The 19,390-nt window shown below is 38.8% G+C and overlaps 2 protein-coding genes across 2 annotated transcripts; both read left to right on the top strand.

The window, feature by feature from the left end:
- The first annotated feature begins 4,334 nt into the window (after positions 1-4,334).
- LOC117255975 (hemicentin-1-like) lies at positions 4,335-19,244 on the top strand. The gene is made up of 14 exons (XM_078166621.1): positions 4,335-4,385; positions 4,479-4,488; positions 6,354-6,713; positions 6,853-7,056; positions 7,200-7,556; positions 7,783-8,010; positions 9,501-9,665; positions 11,141-11,500; positions 11,550-11,566; positions 11,648-11,843; positions 11,987-12,343; positions 12,570-12,797; positions 14,191-14,454; positions 18,973-19,244. The coding sequence occupies exons 1-14, from the start codon at positions 4,335-4,337 to the stop codon at positions 19,242-19,244; spliced, it is 3,069 nt and encodes a 1,022-aa protein (XP_078022747.1).
- On the top strand, positions 14,811-17,155 carry LOC144462599 (uncharacterized). The gene is made up of 5 exons (XM_078166760.1): positions 14,811-14,841; positions 15,928-16,287; positions 16,337-16,353; positions 16,435-16,627; positions 16,771-17,155. The coding sequence occupies exons 1-5, from the start codon at positions 14,811-14,813 to the stop codon at positions 17,145-17,147; spliced, it is 978 nt and encodes a 325-aa protein (XP_078022886.1). The 3' UTR covers positions 17,148-17,155.
- Positions 19,245-19,390: the final 146 nt, after the last annotated feature.

Raw genomic sequence — 19,390 nt, 5'->3', positions numbered from 1 at the left:
TTTGTTTGCAGTGGAGCAAACTTAGAGGCTGTTCGCTCTCCCGTAGCATAATTAATACAGGAAATACAACAAGAGATGATATCATGTCTTTCATGCTGAAGAAAAGTACTTACCAGGAATTGCAAGGTGGATACAGAAAACTAATGGCTATCTTTATATTAACAATGGGTGAAATGTCTTGGTGGTGTGAAAGAAGTTGCTTGTAGTAATGAAGTCACAGTAAATGATCACAAGAGCATCCTGAGCTTCCCTCAGCTATACGGTGTTTTAGCCTGTTTTAGTTTGCCCAAAACAGTTTTAGTTCACTCTCACTGCATTCATCAGCTTTCCGTGGAAAAGCCCTTAAAATGAACTTTACAATGCCTGCCCAGTACCAAAACAAAGTCAGTCTTGGAAGCCACTTGCCATTGTTTGATGACAAAAAAGCCTCTGGGCACAGTGGTGCAGTGGTTAGCATTGTTGCCTCACAGCAAGAGGGTTCCTGATTCGATCCCTGGGGTGGGGTGGTTTGCGTGTTCTCCCTATGTCAGCGTGGGTTTTCTCCAGGTACTCCAGCTTCCTCCCACAGTCCAAAGACATGCAGGTTAGGTTGATTGGTGACTCTAAATTGCCCGTATGTGTGAATATGAGCATGCACACATAGGCAGAGTCTGTTGATAGAGATTAAGACAGTTAGCGTCTCGTGAATATAGTAAAACATCTAATTGCAAACACAAGTAAATAGTGACTTAAATCAGTCAGATATCCACAGACACAACTTTAAATGGATGCTCAAACCTTTACTTTAGGTTTGCGGGCCTGCCATTATCCACCAAGCCCACCTTCCACCCTCATTCTGCAAAGAAGGAAACAAGTACTAATCACAGGCAGAGAAGGGTGAACCTTAGCAGAGTGACTACAAGAGCCACCCAGGTAAAAGTGCACAACTTGCAAACTATTGGCACACAGGGGAAAAAAAAAAAAAAAAAAATCACAATACACAACAACAATACACACATGCAAAAAATAAAATGGAATAAAATAAAATATAATGAAATGAAATAAAATGAAATTAAAATATATTATAATAAATTAAATTAAATTAAATTAAATTAAATTGAATAAAATAAATGTGTGGCTGTGTTAACAATGATAGTGACAGAGGTTATTTGTGGCCACTGCAAGCCTCATAAGGTTGCTGACACCAATTCTAGTGCAACAGCAGCAGCAACTTTGCGTTACTGCTGCCTGGAACTAAACCTTGAAAAGAGAATTTTGCCTGTTGTGGAAGAAGCTAACAATGAGATGAGGGGAGTGCTTCAGTAAATACTGTTTCTTAGATTCAGATTTATTTGTTTGAGAAGAGGAAATTTAAATCATATCCATGAAATAAAAGTTTACTATATTTTGATTCTGATTAATCTGAACTCTGTCTGTTTGTGTCGACTTTTGGAAGAAATTACCAGTCGAAAATATCTGATACAGATATACAGCTATGATTTAAATTTCCACCTTTAAAACAAACATGTGCATCAGCCAAGGTTAATCTGGGCGGCTTTTTTTTTAATTTTATTTTTTTTAAATAAACATCAGTAGTTGTGGCTCTATCTCTCTGTGGAAGAAGTTGTGATCTACATGTCACACTACTTGCCCACACCTCAGTGTTCTGCATGTCTCTACAGTTTCCATTCACACTCTGCTGCAGCCTGACCACACAAAGAAAAGCAACTGAGCAGGGCAGATTTTTTTTTTGATGTACCACACTCGTCTACCAGTTTATCTTCAGCTATCTGTTCTGTAAACGCTGTGTTCAAGTTCACAGGTTGAATGCATGTCAGTTCCTTCACTGCACTGTGTGTATGATGTCCTGCCTCAGTGCACTTAGAGATTAACTGCAGAGATCACGTCTTCATCTTTGACTGTGTTTCTCCGCATTATAAATAATCATGTAAAACTGAATGATTTGCACATTTCTCCACACCTCTGTTCACTTTGGCATAACCTGAAATAACCATAAAAAGGGACAGACATTAAAAAGTCCTGAAAAAGAAGTAAACATATCAGAAACATGTGATGCAGAATAAGTCTTCAGTTTGAAATGGCAGTAAAACAGTCAAAGTTTAGTCTGTAACATTTTGTAAAGCTTGTTTACATGCCCCCAGCCAAAACCAAAAACAAGTTGGAACTATAAATTAATCTGGTAACACTTTATATTAAGGTACTGTAATAAGCATTAATTAATGCTTAATAAGCACCAATTAACCAGTTAATGAACACGTACAAGACAGAATAAGACGTTTATTGCCATTAATAAGACTATATAATTGTTAATTATAGCATAATTAACACAGTTATTATTGCATATAGGAGCATTATAAGCACTTAATAGAAACTTGATAACAGTTTATAAAGCTATCCTAAATATTAATTAATAGGGTGTCTATTTATATTAATTATGATTTATAAGGGTTAATTATAGAACAATAACCACATTTATTACTGGTTTATAAGACACTATAAGACCCTATCAGATTAAATTAATAAGGTGTTATTAATAGTTAATAATGATCCTTTGCAGGTACTGGATCTGAAGTGGTATAAAGGTTAATAAATTATTAACATGCTCTCAGGGCTCGAAACTAACTGCGTCCCAATTGGTACTGGGACACAAAGATGATGTGTCTGGGACAATTCCAGGACAGCAAAAAAAAAAAAAAAAAAAAAAAGTTAAAGCAATATCAAAATAAAAAATCGTTATTTACAACGTCGTTACGTATGGGTATCTGAACGTCGCTTTTGTCGCTTGAACAATTTCAATAAAAACTTATGAACAGCAAAAATACAGTGGCTTTTGCTGCACCTGATCTGGTTCCACACGTGCGCGCATGCACACATATGGAGCTCAACTCGCTGCATGACGTCACGCTGGGTGCCACTCGCCAGCTGTGCTTGACACTCCACATCAGAGCACAGAACCTAGCAATACTGAGATGGTTGAAACAACTGATGCAAGCTCCTCCAGTGCCGCTTCAGTTGGAGTAGGATGCGACACTTGGCTTCGGGACTGTGAAGACGATGTTTCATCTGTTTCTGCCCCTGTGGTAAGTTAGTTTGTTAAAGTAGGCTATAGGCTAACGTTAGCTTATTGATTTATAGCTAGTTCTAGTTCTTTGCGATAGCTAACACTAGCAACTCAGCCAATCATGTACATGATGGCCTTACAAAGTTAAAAAAAAAAAGGGGCTGTGTGTTCTAAATTTTGATGTTTATGATAATGATGGTAACGTTACAGTTAATCAGAAGAGGTGTACTCGGTTCATTCGGGAACTGCCCATTGGTTCGACATCCCATTGTTCTGAAGTCCGTTCTGAAATCATCATGATGCCCTGTGGTTAAGGTCTGGTTAGGTTAAGGCACAAAAACCACTTGGTTAGGGTCAGGAAAAGATCATGGTGTGGGTTAAAATGAAAAAGAAAGTGACAAACATAAAAGCCATGAGCCTGCTCCGCCTCAAGCCTTTCCCAGCTGACCCAGAGCCAGTCGCGGCGCACCATACGCCCGCCGCGAGCCATTCAGCACCGCAGACAGTCGGACTAATGGGATGTCGAACTAATGGGCTGTTGGACCAGTGACATGGATCCGTTCATTCAGTCAGTAATAATTAGGCTAGCAACTTTAGCTACAGAGATGAAGGTCATGCCTGAACTAGCAGCCAGTCATGTTTCTAAATTTCCTACTGGTAAGCTGAGTATAAGGGACACCCAGATAACAGCAGTATGTTTTAGCAGAACCTTAGTGTTCCGGTAACTGTGACACTCAGAGACATTGACTTTGACCGCGATTAAGAGTGTGTGTGTGTGTGTGTGTGTGTGCGGCTCGTGGAGGGTGCCGCTATATTATATATAGCTTCAAGTGCGTCACTAATGACGTTCTGTGTGAGTTAAAGTGAGTGAAATGTGTGTGAAGATGCATATGAGAGACAAGAATGACAGTAAATTGTGTGAAGCAGGATGAGTGAGTGAATGTGTTAGGAGCATCGATGAGCTGTGTGTTATGTTGAGCAGGCTAATGGATACAGGCTGCGTCATGTTCATGCTAACTCCTGCTGATTTGCTAACGCTACAGCCTGACTTCATTCCTTTCCGTCAGTAAGGTTAAAGGAGCATTTCATACACTTTAGCAATTGAAGTTTGTATCAGGCTCAGTGTCTAAGTGTTTTATTATAACTATTGTGAAACCATTGTGAGAGTAATTCAGTACTAGGCTGTGGAATAAAAACAAGGGAAGTTAGAATAAATGTGTTTATGGGTTTAATTCTGAGTCTTCTCTTTCAGAGGGATGGGCTGACATTGCAGATGGCGTCAGATGGACTGCAGAAGATGACCCTGGCTCTTGTAGCCATGCAGGTAAACAAAATAAACCCCCTAGAGAGGAATTAATATCTTACGGTGTATGTTTAGCAATCATGACAGTGAAAGTTTTTTTCTTCTGTATTTCAGATAGTCCCAGGTCAGCATCTGAAGCAGTTCCTGGATGAAATGTGACCTTTTCCCGGAAACACCTTCTCTGGTGTAAAACTCAACAGGAAACAAGGGTGACCTGACCGCTGGGACGGATGTGCCAAGTTTTGCAATAGAAACAGTTGTTTTTGCCAGAAAGACAAAGAAAAATAGAATGTATTGACACACAAACCTCAGTTCCAGGAATAAGTAGGAAACTAGGAGAACTCTGGATTCCCAGAAAACACGACCCAAGCGTAAACACACACACACACACACACACACATGAACGAGCAAATGCCGAGTATAAAAGCACTTGAAGGGTGATCTGCTGTTTGGTTGTTTCCAACTGATTTGTTGTGTAGACTAGTATACTGTTGTATGCTAACGTTCTGCGATTAAAGTCACCCCATTGGCTGTAACTTTTCTCCATGGTTCATGAGTCTCTTCATTTCAGTGTTTGCTGAGTTGAGCATTTTTCTTACAATAAGACACTGTTCCCACTTTAGATCCAGTAGCAGCAAAGATGTATTATGAGCTGTTAATAAGTGCATATTAATAATTTATTAACTTTTATACGACACTGTTCCCACTTTAGCTCCAGTAGCTGCAAAGATGCATTATGAGTTGTTAATAAGTGCATATTAATAGTTTATTAACCTTTATACGACACTGTTCCCACTTTAGATCCAGTAGCTGCAAAGATGCATTATGAGCTGTTAATAAGTGCATATTAATAATTTGTTAACTTTTATACGACACTGTTCCCACTTTAGGTCCAGTAGCTGCAAAGGACCATTATTTACTATTAGTAAGTGCATAATTAAGCATTTATTAACAGTAATATGGCACTTAGATTAACTTCCTATAGTCTCATTAATGTTAATAAACACCTTATTAATTTCATCTTATAGAGTCTTATAGTGTCTTATAAACCAGTAATATAAAAAATGTGGTTATTGTTCCATAATTAACCCTTATAAATTATAATTAATGTAAATAGACATCTTATTAGTTTTAAGTATAGGTTTATGAACTGTTACCAAAGTTTTTTAAGTGCTTATAATGCTCCTATAAGCAATAATAACTCAGTCAGTTATGCTGTAATAAACACTTAGTCTAGCCTTATTAATGTTAATAAGCATCTTATACCATCTTATACGTGGTCATTAACTGTTAACTTGTGCTTATAAAGTATTAATTACCACTTATTACAGTACCTCAATATAAGTGTTACCAAAAAAACAGCTCATAGAAAGACTGCGTGCTCTAAATTAAATTAACTACTATTACTACTAACTATTACTTACTTTGACATGTGAAAATGACTGGGTGATCACGTGCTATCCGAAAATGGCCGAGTGATACGAGTGCATTTTCGTTCGGACCAGCGGAAAACTCCGTGTGTGTAAGAAGCAAATCCACACGTGTAGAACTGAGATCCACAAATGTTTTTTCGATTCATAAATAAAATTTGTTCACAAATTCCTGATCGAAAGTTGTAAATATTAGGAAGATATTCACAAATGCTTTTCATTCATTTGCAAATTAATTTAATATATTCACAGATATGTTTTTTATTTGTGGAATGTGTTTGTCTATTTGCAGATCCGTTTTATACTTGCAAAATATTTTTGTGAGTTTACAAATCTTTTTTGTATTTGTGGAAGGTGTTTTCTATTTACAGATTACACATTTACACACAGATTGTCGATCTGAGACACATATAATTATGAAACAAATCTATCTCCATAGTATGAGAGCAGATGTGAGTTAAATAAAGTTTCACACACTGAAGCTCCTTCAGTACAAATGAAAGTCTGTCTCCTGATGTTCTGAGTCTGATTGTGGTTCCTGATGTGCTCTGTGTTACAGTGATACAGGGTCAGAATGTCTGGGGAGTGACTTACAGTCCTACTAAGATCTGTGCTGTAAAAGGATCAACAGTGGAAATACACTGCAGCTACACATACCCATCCAGAACAAATGGCTGTAATGCTACAGTTAAGAAAACATTCTGGTTTACCAAAGTGAATGGACGTGATCCTGTAGATCTGACAACAGACCCACAGTATTCAGGTCGTGTGCAGTATGACTGTGATAAGATTAGGAACAACTGCACTCTGAGAATCACAGACCTGAGAGAGAGCGACTCAGCTGAGTACAAGTTCAGGTTCATAACAGACCATCCTGATGCTTATATTGGTGAACCTGGAGTCACTTTGTCTGTCACAGGTAACATTTTCATTCATATGTTAATTATTTACAAATGGTCAACATCTAGAAAACAATAATATACATGTGTTTATTTGCATGTGTGTGTGTTGACAGTTTTGTCTAAAATAACATTCCTGTTCCCTCTTCACAAATCCAGGTCTCCAGGTGAGCAGATCAAATAATGGGCTTGACTGTCAAAGCAGTTGTGTACCTGATCGCCCTTCCTTCATCTGGTACAAAAATGGACAGAAAATTCAGGCAGAAGCATCTTCTTCTTATTATTATTTAGGCAACTTTAATTATGAAGACAGCTATTCTTGTGCTGTAAAAGGATATGAGGATTCCCCCTCTCCTCCAAAATGTGAGTTTACTCCACATATATCTATTAACAAAACACCATCTAGTGGAGCTGTTTTATTCATGTTTCCTTAATATGGAGATCCCACTTGTGACTCCTCAATGACTGCACTTTAAAAATGATCAGAAGATGATTTTATCTTTCAGGTGCCGATGGTGAAACCTGCAACAGAGTGACGTACACTGACAGAAACATCTGTGCCTCCAAAGGCTCATCAGTGGACATTTCTTGCACTTACAGCAGTTACGAGAATCATGTTGAATCCAAATTCTGGTTCAGTCCTGAACGTAAAGATCAGTGGCAGAATCCCTCACAGCCTGAGGACCTTAGTAAAGACTCCCAGTTTGCAGGTCGTGTTCAGGTCATTGACACAGAGGGAGGACGCTCCACCCTGAGAATCACTGACCTGAGAGAGAGCGACTCAGCTGAGTATCACTTCAAATTCACAACACCAAGCTTTGAATGGAGGAGTAGTTTACCTGGTACAACTCTGACTGTCACAGGTAAACACAGACTGATGTAAATACACCAACACGGTACATTTAAAAACACTCAACATGTGGATAAGGATCAATGTGTTTGTGTAATTACTGTTGCATAAATAAATAGATACAAATGCTCTCTACCTCTTATAGGAATTAATACTGTTGTGTTGATGTGTATGATATGTACATCCATCATCTGTTTTTTAGACACAGCGATAATATTGTTTCTTGTTCTCATAACCAGCTCTCCAGGTGCAGGTGACCAGAATAACAGTTGGTCAGTTTGTTACTGAGGCAGAGCTGAAGTGTCACAGCAGCTGCAGTCCAGCTGGTCGTCTTTCCTACGTCTGGTTCAATAATAAAGTGAAAATTACTGGAGTGGAGACGTCGTCTTATAAAGCCCAGTTTGGTCTTAGTGACAACGTCTCCTGTGCTATAAGAGGACTTGAGGAGTTCCCCTCTCCTTCAGTGTGTAAGTTTAATCCACTGTGTCAGAACAAAAAAGACACATATGTTCAGTATTTGCAACACAATTATAATTTCAGACATAACTTCACTGGAGTAGTTTTCAATTGAATTTAGTTTCAGTTGATTTCCAAAGTGGGTTTGCTTTTTTTCAGTTTAGTTTTATAATTAAAAATATTTAGTTTTAGTTTATCTGTTATTAGTTTTTTGTTGTAATATGAGGGGTATTGTCGGGAGCAAGATTTAAGAAGTTAGGTGTTACAATACAACCATAACTCTTTGTGGAAGCAGCTGACTCACAGTTTTTCTAGTTTATCATTATTATTTAGTTTTAATAACTGTAGGCTAATAACCTTAGTTGCTACATGTTTAGTGTAAAAATGTTTCTGTCACTGATTGATGATGTTGTAATGGTTTTGGGTCCGTGTAGCTCTTTGGAGTTAGAGGACAGGCAGAAACTCACTTTCACACACGTGTGGGATTTCACAAATGCTCGTCGTTTATTTTTACGTCCACTTAAAACACTCCAACCTTAACAAGCCCGGTTGTACAGCTACCACAATTCCACACATGAACACAATAGTTGCCACACGTACTTACAACCATTACTGTTGTGTTGAGAGACATAAAGGAAAGCGGGAGCACATAGGTATAGTCCGACCAGCGTTTGGGTACGCTCTCAAGAGACAGAAATCTTAACAAGCGCTGCTTGATAACGTTACTGTTAAGCGACACAGTATACATCATGTTAAAGGCACATTTCATATATTCGACTGTTACAATGTCATGGCCAATAGCTCCCAGCTGGAGTTAACTGAACAGTCTGACTGAGACAGAGTGGATACTGTTGGTGTGGAACTTTTCATTTTTCATAGTAAAACCTTATCATGGAGGTCTTTAAAGATTTATTCCTGACAGACAGATAGACAGTCTTTATGTAGTGGTAGTAAATGTGAAAAACATAAGTTCTGCTACAACCACAGAGGCTGAATATAATGACAGCTGATGCAACAGCTGTGAGTATAAAGAAATATTAGGAGAGAGTTTGTTGTATTTTTCAGACTCATGGGGACGGCCCAGTGAAAGTATTAATAAGAACCTGCTTTTTTCCCCCAAAATAAAACTAATGGTTCTCTTCCCACCTCCAATAATTTTATATAAACTGTTTTGTAGACTCAGAATTATTCACAAAACATGACAAGGAAGTGATCAGCCAATAACAATAATGAAACAAACATTAACTTCTGCTAACAGCTAGATCTTGACTGAGAGGACTGTCAGGACTGACTCAGCAAACAGAACCTGTATATAAAGAGAAGAATATGTAAAAATAGTCATTTGTCTGTGATAATGTCTTCTGTCATCTTTTTAAGTTATTCATGTTCATTTCTTCTCCAGATGCTCCAAAGCTTCCCTCTGTGTCAGTGAGTCCCTCTGCTGAGATAGTGGAGGGCAGTTCAGTGACTCTGACCTGTAGCAGTGATGCTAACCCAGCAGCTAACTATACCTGGTACAAGGAGACAGTAAACCCCAGACCTCTCAGTGAAGGACCACAGCTCGTCTTCAGCTCCATCCAGTCCTCTGACTCTGGACAGTATTACTGCACAGCAGAGAACGAGCTGGGGAGGAGGACGTCTAATGACTTCATCATGGATGTGAAATGTGAGTGAAAAAGCTTATTTAAATATAACATACAGCTTGAATCTGTCCAGTGTTTGCTGATGATACCTACTCTCTTCAGCTCTACATTTTCACTTTCATTATTATTTAGCTTTAGCCTGACATAGGTGCAGACATTTGCAGTCGCCTCTCTGTCAGCTCTGCTGTGTTTGTGCAAAGTTAAGGCTCTTAGTGGTGCTTTTTGTGGCTGGCTTTGGATGGTGGTGTCGTGTGGTTGTGAGTCACTCATCGGGATGAGGACATCAACTTACCAGTCTGTAAACTGTCCTGCTGCTGACTTCTGCCAGTTACTGTAGCTAAGTCAAAGTTCAGTAAACATCTAGGAAAAAGTAAGAAGAATGGGCCCCAGCTGCTCGCCACTGTACAGGCGTTGGAAAAGAAATCTGGATGACCTCCGTGCCATATTATTTTCCAACAGGAGTTCATGAACTTTAAGGTCCATTATTTCACAGAAACTTGGCTGAATCCTGGACAGCGCCATTCATCCAGGCGGTTCAGCACAGACATTACAACTACATTAGTAAGAGTACACGAATAATAAGGTGTGAATTGTTTTGTGACTTTAATCCTACTCTAAAGAATAAATGAAAAATATAACGGTTGAGTTGGCTGATAACTGCCAACTGAAGAAGCAGCCAAGCCACCGCTTTAGAGAACTGAACGTTGCCAACCAGCATTGTGGTGCCTTTCATACTCAGACAAAAATGTACACAAAAGTGTGTGCCAGATAATATACATAGAACAAATAAACAAACACTAATACTCACTGTATGACATTAACATAAAAAAATGAATGCATGTTACTTATTGCTGATTATTACAAAAAAAAAAAAAAAAACAGGTCATAGAAAGACTGCGTGCTCTTACTTTGACATGCAGAAATGATGTCATCAGCTGGGTGATCACGTGCTATTTGAAAATGACCGAGTGATACGAGTGCATTTTCGTTCGGACTGGCGGAAAGTTTGTTTCAAAACTCTGTGTTTGTAAAAAGGAAATCCACACGCGTAGAACTGAGATCCACAAATGTTTTTTTGATTCACAAATAAAAAATTTGTTCACAAAAGCCTGATCGAAAGTTGTAAATATTAGGAAGATATTCACAAATGCTTTTCATTTATTTGCAAATTAATTTAATGTATTCACAGATATGTTTTTTATTTGTGGAATGTGTTTGTGTATTTGCAGATCTGTTTTATACTTGCAAAATATTTTTGTGAGTTTACAAATCTTTTTTTGTATTTGTGGAAGGTGTTTTCTATTTACAGATTACACATTTACACACAGATTGTCGATCTGATCACACACATAATTATGAAACAAATCTATCTCCATAGTATGAGAGCAGATGTGAGTTAAATAAAGTTTCACACACTGAAGCTCCTTCAGTACAAATGAAAGTCTGTCTCCTGATGTTCTGAGTCTGATTGTGGTTCCTGATGTGCTCTGTGTTACAGTGATACAGGGTCAGAATGGCTGGGGAGTGACTTACAGTCCTACTAAGATCTGTGCTGTAAAAGGATCAACAGTGGAAATACACTGCAGATACACATACCCATCCAGAACAAATGGCTGTAATGCTACAGTTAAGAAAACATTCTGGTTTACCAAAGTGAATGGACGTGATCCTGTAGATCTGACAACAGACCCACAGTATTCAGGTCGTGTGCAGTATGACTGTGATAAGATTAGGAACAACTGCACTCTGAGAGTCACAGACCTGAGAGAGAGCGACTCAGCTGAGTACAAGTTCAGGTTCATAACAGACCATCCTGATGCTTATATTGGTGAACCTGGAGTCACTTTGTCTGTCACAGGTAACATTTTCATTCATATGTTAATTATTTACAAATGTTCAACATCTAGAAAACAATAATATAGATGTGTTTATTTGCATGTGTGTGTGTTGACAGTTTTGTCTAAAATAACATTCCTGTTCCCTCTTCACAAATCCAGGTCTCCAGGTGAGCAGATCAAATAATGGGCTTGACTGTCAAAGCAGTTGTGTACCTGATCGCCCTTCCTTCATCTGGTACAAAAACGGACAGAAAATTCAGGCAGAAGCATCTTCTTCTTCTTATTATTTAGGCAACTTTAATTGTGAAGACAGCTATTCTTGTGCTGTAAAAGGATATGAGGATTCTCCCTCTCCTCCAACATGTGAGTTTACTCCACATATATCTATTAACATAACACCATCTAGTGGAGCTGTTTTATTCATGTTTCCTTAATATGGAGATCCCACTTGTGACTCCTCAATGACTGCACTTTAAAAATGATCAGAAGATGATTTTATCTTTCAGGTGCCGATGGTGAAACCTGCAACAGAGTGACGTACACTGACAGAAACATCTGTGCCTCCAAAGGCTCATCAGTGGACATTTCTTGCACTTACAGCAGTTACAAGAATCATGTTGAATCCAAATTCTGGTTCAGTCCTGAACGTAAAGGTCAGTGGCAGAATCCCTCACAGCCTGAGGACCTTAGTAAAGACTCCCAGTTTGCAGGTCGTGTTCAGGTCATTGACACAGAGGGAGGACGCTCCACCCTGAGAATCACTGACCTGAGAGAGAGCGACTCAGCTGAGTATCACTTCAAATTCACAACACCAAGCTTTGAATGGAGGAGTAGTTTACCTGGTACAACTCTGACTGTCACAGGTAAACACAGACTGATGTAAATACACCAACACGGTACATTTAAAAACACTCAACATGTGGATAAGGATCAATGTGTTTGTGTAATTACTGTTGCATAAATAAATAGATACAAATGCTCTCTACCTCTTATAGGAATTAATACTGTTGTGTTGATGTGTATGATATGTACATCCATCATCTGTTTTTTAGACACAGCGATAATATTGTTTCTTGTTCTCATATCCAGCTCTCCAGGTGCAGGTGACCAGAATAACAGTCGGGCAGTCTGTTACTGAGGCAGAGCTGAAGTGTCACAGCAGCTGCAGTCCAGCTGGTCGTCTTTCCTACATCTGGTTCAATAATAAAGAGGAAATTACTGGAGTGGAGACGTCGTCTTATAAAGCCCAGTTTGGTCTTAGTGACAACGTCTCCTGTGCTATAAGAGGACTCGAGGAGTTCCCCTCTCCTTCAGTGTGTAAGTTTAATCCACTGTGTCAGAACAAAAAAGACACATACGTTCAGTATTTGCAACACAATTATAATTTCAGACATAACTTCACTGGAGTAGTTTTCAATTGAATTTAGTTTCAGTTGATTTCCAAAGTGGGTTTGCTTTTTTTCAGTTTAGTTTTATAATTAAAAATATTTAGTTTTAGTTTATCTGTTATTAGTTTTTTGTTGTAATATGAGGGGTATTGTCGGGAGCAAGATTTAAGAAGTTAGGTGTTACAATACAACCATAACTCTTTGTGGAAGCAGCTGACTCACAGTTTTTCTAGTTTATCATTATTATTTAGTTTTAATAACTGTAGGCTAATAACCTTAGTTGCTACATGTTTAGTGTAAAAATGTTTCTGTCACTGATTGATGATGTTGTAATGGTTTTGGGTCCGTGTAGCTCTTTGGAGTTAGAGGACAGGCAGAAACTCACTTTCACACACGTGTGGGATTTCACAAATGCTCATCGTTTATTTTTACGTCCACTTAAAACACTCCAACCTTAACAAGCCCGGTTGTACAGCTACCACAATTCCACACATGAACACAATAGTTGCCACACGTACTTACAACCATTACTGTTGTGTTGAGAGACATAAAGGAAAGCGGGAGCACATAGGTATAGTCCGACCAGCGTTTGGGTACGCTCTCAAGAGACAGAAATCTTAACAAGCGCTGCTTGATAACGTTGCTGTTAAGCGACACAGTATACATCATGTTAAAGGCACATTTCATATATTCGACTGTTACAATGTCATGGCCAATAGCTCCCAGCTGGAGTTAACTGAACAGTCTTTGACTGAGACAGAGTGGATACTGTTGGTGTGGAACTTTTCATTTTTCATAGTAAAACCTTATCATGGAGGTCTTTAAAGATTTATTCCTGACAGACAGATAGACAGTCTTTATGTAGTGGTAGTAAATGTGAAAAACATAAGTTCTGCTACAACCACAGAGGCTGAATATAATGACAGCTGATGCAACAGCTGTGAGTATGAAGAAATATTAGGAGAGAGTTTGTTGTATTTTTCAGACTCATGGGGACGGCCCAGTGAAAGTATTAATAAGAGCCTGCTTTTTCCCCCCAAAATAAAACTAATGGTTCTCTTCCCACCTCCAATAATTTTATATAGACTGTTTTGTAGACTCAGAATTATTCACAAAACATGACAAGGAAGTGATCAGCCAATAACAATAATGAAACAAACATTAACTTCTGCTAACAGCTAGATCTTGACTGAGAGGACTGTCAGGACTGACTCAGCGAACAGAACCTGTATATAAAGAGAAGAATATGTAAAAATAGTCATTTGTCTGTGATAATGTCTTCTATCATCTTTTTAAGTTATTCATGTTCATTTCTTCTCCAGATGCTCCAAAGCTTCCCTCTGTGTCAGTGAGTCCCTCTGCTGAGATAGTGGAGGGCAGTTCAGTGACTCTGACCTGTAGCAGTGATGCTAACCCAGCAGCTAAGTACACCTGGTACAAAAAGACAGTAAACCCCAGACCTCTCAGTGAAGGACCACAGCTCGTCTTCAGCTCCATCCAGTCCTCTGACTCTGGACAGTATTACTGCACAGCAGAGAACGAGCTGGGGAGGAGGACGTCTAATGACTTCACCATGGATGTGAAATGTGAGTGAAAAAGCTTATTTAAATATAACATACAGCTTGAATCTGTCCAGTGTTTGCTGATGATACCTACTCTCTTCAGCTCTACATTTTCATTTTCATTATTATTTAGCTTTAGCCTGACATAGGTGCGGACATTTGCAGTCGCCTCTCTGTCAGCTCTGCTGTGTTTGTGCAAAGTTTAGGCTCTTAGTGGTGCTCTTTGTGGCTGGCTTTGGATGGTGGTGTAGTGTGGTTGTGAGTCACTCATCAGGATGAGGACATCAACTTACCAGTCTGTAAACTGTCCTGCTGCTGACTTCTGCCAGTTACTGTAGCTAAGTCAAAGTTCAGTAAACATCTAGGAAAAAGTAAGAGGAATGGGCCCCAGCTGCTCGCCACTGTACAGGCGTTGGAAAAGAAATCTGGACGACCTCCGTGCCATATTATTTTCCAACAGGAGTTCATGAACTTTAAGGTTCATTATTTCACCGAAACTTGGCTGAATCCTGGACAGCGCCATTCATCCAGGCGGTTCAGCACAGACATTACAACTACATTAGTAAGAGTACACGAATAATAAGGTGTGAATTGTTTTGTGACTTTAATCCTACTCTAAAGAATAAATGAAAAATATAACGGTTGAGTTGGCTGATAACTGCCAACTGAAGAAGCAGCCAAGCCACCGCTTTAGAGAACTGAACGTTGCCAACCAGCATTGTGGTGCCTTTCATACTCAGACAAAAATGTACACAAAAGTGTGTGCCAGATAATATACATAGAACAAATAAACAAACACTAATACTCACTGTATGACATTAACATAAAAAAATGAATGCATGTTACTTATTGCTGATTATTACAAAAAAAAAAAAAAACAGGTCATAGAAAGACTGCGTGCTCTTACTTTGACATGCAGAAATGATGTCATCAGCTGGGTGATCACGTGCTATTTGAAAATGACCGAGTGATACGAGTGCATTTTCGTTCGGACTGGCGGAAAGTTTGTTTCAAAACTCTGTGTTTGTAAAAAGGAAATCCACACGCGTAGAACTGAGATCCACAAATGTTTTTTTGATTCACAAATAAAAAATTTGTTCACAAAAGCCTGATCGAAAGTTGTAAATATTAGGAAGATATTCACAAATGCTTTTCATTTATTTGCAAATTAATTTAATGTATTCACAGATATGTTTTTTATTTGTGGAATGTGTTTGTGTATTTGCAGATCTGTTTTATACTTGCAAAATATTTTTGTGAGTTTACAAATCTTTTTTTGTATTTGTGGAAGGTGTTTTCTATTTACAGATTACACATTTACACACAGATTGTCGATCTGTTCACACACATAATTATGAAACAAATCTATCTCCATAGTATGAGAGCAGATGTGAGTTAAATAAAGTTTCACACACTGAAGCTCCTTCAGTACAAATGAAAGTCTGTCTCCTGATGTTCTGAGTCTGATTGTGGTTCCTGATGTGCTCTGTGTTACAGTGATACAGGGTCAGAATGTCTGGGGAGTGACTTACAGTCCTACTAAGATCTGTGCTGTAAAAGGATCAACAGTGGAAATACACTGCAGATACACATACCCATCCAGAACAAATGGCTGTAATGCTACAGTTAAGAAAACATTCTGGTTTACCAAAGTGAATGGACATGATCGTGTAGATCTGACAACAGACCCACAGTATTCAGGTCGTGTGCAGTATGACTGTGATAAGATTAGGAACAACTGCACTCTGAGAATCACAGACCTGAGAGAGAGCGACTCAGCTCAGTACAAGTTCAGGTTCATAACAGACCATCCCGATGCTTATATTGGTGAACCTGGAGTCACTTTGTCTGTCACAGGTAACATTTTCATTCATATGTTAATTATTTACAAATGGTCAACATCTAGAAAACAATAATATACATGTGTTTATTTGCATGTGTGTGTGTTGACAGTTTTGTCTAAAATAACATTCCTGTTCCCTCTTCACAAATCCAGGTCTCCAGGTGAGCAGATCAAATAATGGGCTTGACTGTCAAAGCAGTTGTGTACCTGATCGCCCTTCCTTCATCTGGTACAAAAACGGATGGAAAATTCAGGCAGAAGCATCTTCTTATTATTATTTAGGCAACTTTAATTGTGAAGACAGCTATTCTTGTGCTGTAAAAGGATATGAGGATTCTCCCTCTCCTCCAACATGTGAGTTTACTCCACATATATCTATTAACATAACACCATCTAGTGGACCTGTGTTATTCATGTTTCCTTAATATGGAGATCCCACTTGTGACTCCTCAATGACTGCACTTTAAAAATGATCAGAAGATGATTTTATCTTTCAGGTGCCGATGGTGAAACCTGCAACAGAGTGACGTACACTGACAGAAACATCTGTGCCTCCAAAGGCTCATCAGTGGACATTTCTTGCACTTACAGCAGTTACAAGAATCATGTCGAATCCAAATTCTGGTTCAGTCCTGAACGTAAAGATCAGTGGCAGAATCCCTCACAGCCTGAGGACCTTAGTAAAGACTCCCAGTTTGCAGGTCGTGTTCAGGTCATTGACACAGAGAGAGGACGCTCCACCCTGAGAATCACTGACCTGAGAGAGAGCGACTCAGCTGAGTATCACTTCAAATTCACAACACCAAGCTTTGAATGGAGGAGTAGTTTACCTGGTACAACTCTGACTGTCACAGGTAAACACAGACTGATGTAAATACACCAACACGGTACATTTAAAAACACTCAACATGAGGATAAGGATCAATGTGTTTGTGTAATTACTGTTGCATAAATAAATAGATACAAATGCTCTCTACCTCTTATAGGAATTAATACTGTTGTGTTGATGTGTATGATATGTACATCCATCATCTGTTTTTTAGACACAGCGATAATATTGTTTCTTGTTCTCATATCCAGCTCTCCAGGTGCAGGTGACCAGAATAACAGTCAGGCAGTCTGTTACTGAGGCAGAGCTGAAGTGTCACAGCAGCTGCAGTCCAGCTGGTCGTCTTTCCTACGTCTGGTTCAATAATAAAGTGAAAATTACTGGAGTGGAGACGTCGTCTTATAAAGCCCAGTTTGGTCTTAGTGACAACGTCTCCTGTGCTATAAGAGGACTTGAGGAGTTCCCCTCTCCTTCAGTGTGTAAGTTTAATCCACTGTGTCAGAACAAAAAAGACACATATGTTCAGTATTTGCAACACAATTATAATTTCAGACATAACTTCACTGGAGTAGTTTTCAATTGAATTTAGTTTCAGTTGATTTCCAAAGTGGGTTTGCTTTTTTTCAGTTTAGTTTTATAATTAAAAATATTTAGTTTTAGTTTATCTGTTATTAGTTTTTTGTTGTAATATGAGGGGTATTGTCGGGAGCAAGATTTAAGAAGTTAGGTGTTACAATACAACCATAACTCTTTGTGGAAGCAGCTGACTCACAGTTTTTCTAGTTTATCATTATTATTTAGTTTTAATAACTGTAGGCTAATAACCTTAGTTGCTACATGTTTAGTGTAAAAATGTTTCTGTCACTGATTGATGATGTTGTAATGGTTTTGGGTCCGTGTAGCTCTTTGGAGTTAGAGGACAGGCAGAAACTCACTTTCACACACGTGTGGGATTTCACAAATGCTCGTCGTTTATTTTTACGTCCACTTAAAACACTCCAACCTTAACAAGCCCGGTTGTACAGCTACCACAATTCCACACATGAACACAATAGTTGCCACACGTACTTACAACCATTACTGTTGTGTTGAGAGACATAAAGGAAAGCGGGAGCACATAGGTATAGTCCGACCAGCGTTTGGGTACGCTCTCAAGAGACAGAAATCTTAACAAGCGCTGCTTGATAACGTTGCTGTTAAGCGACACAGTATACATCATGTTAAAGGCACATTTCATATATTCGACTGTTACAATGTCATGGCCAATAGCTCCCAGCTGGAGTTAACTGAACAGTCTGACTGAGACAGAGTGGATACTGTTGGTGTGGAACTTTTCATTTTTCATAGTAAAACCTTATCATGGAGGTCTTTAAAGATTTATTCCTGACAGACAGATAGACAGTCTTTATGTAGTGGTAGTAAATGTGAAAAACATAAGTTCTGCTACAACCACAGAGGCTGAATATAATGACAGCTGATGCAACAGCTGTGAGTATAAAGAAATATTAGGAGAGAGTTTGTTGTATTTTTCAGACTCATGGGGACGGCCCAGTGAAAGTATTAATAAGAACCTGCTTTTTTCCCCCAAAATAAAACTAATGGTTCTCTTCCCACCTCCAATAATTTTATATAAACTGTTTTGTAGACTCAGAATTATTCACAAAACATGACAAGGAAGTGATCAGCCAATAACAATAATGAAACAAACATTAACTTCTGCTAACAGCTAGATCTTGACTGAGAGGACTGTCAGGACTGACTCAGCAAACAGAACCTGTATATAAAGAGAAGAATATGTAAAAATAGTCATTTGTCTGTGATAATGTCTTCTGTCATCTTTTTAAGTTATTCATGTTCATTTCTTCTCCAGATGCTCCAAAGCTTCCCTCTGTGTCAGTGAGTCCCTCTGCTGAGATAGTGGAGGGCAGTTCAGTGACTCTGACCTGTAGCAGTGATGCTAACCCAGCAGCTAACTATACCTGGTACAAGGAGACAGTAAACCCCAGACCTCTCAGTGAAGGACCACAGCTCGTCTTCAGCTCCATCCAGTCCTCTGACTCTGGACAGTATTACTGCACAGCAGAGAACGAGCTGGGGAGGAGGACGTCTAATGACTTCATCATGGATGTGAAATGTGAGTGAAAAAGCTTATTTAAATATAACATACAGCTTGAATCTGTCCAGTGTTTGCTGATGATACCTACTCTCTTCAGCTCTACATTTTCACTTTCATTATTATTTAGCTTTAGCCTGACATAGGTGCAGACATTTGCAGTCGCCTCTCTGTC

This window comes from Epinephelus lanceolatus, chromosome 3, assembly GCF_041903045.1.
Source record: "Epinephelus lanceolatus isolate andai-2023 chromosome 3, ASM4190304v1, whole genome shotgun sequence".
Taxonomy (NCBI): Eukaryota; Metazoa; Chordata; class Actinopteri; order Perciformes; family Serranidae; genus Epinephelus; species Epinephelus lanceolatus.
This window is presented reverse-complemented; position numbering and strand designations above follow the sequence as displayed.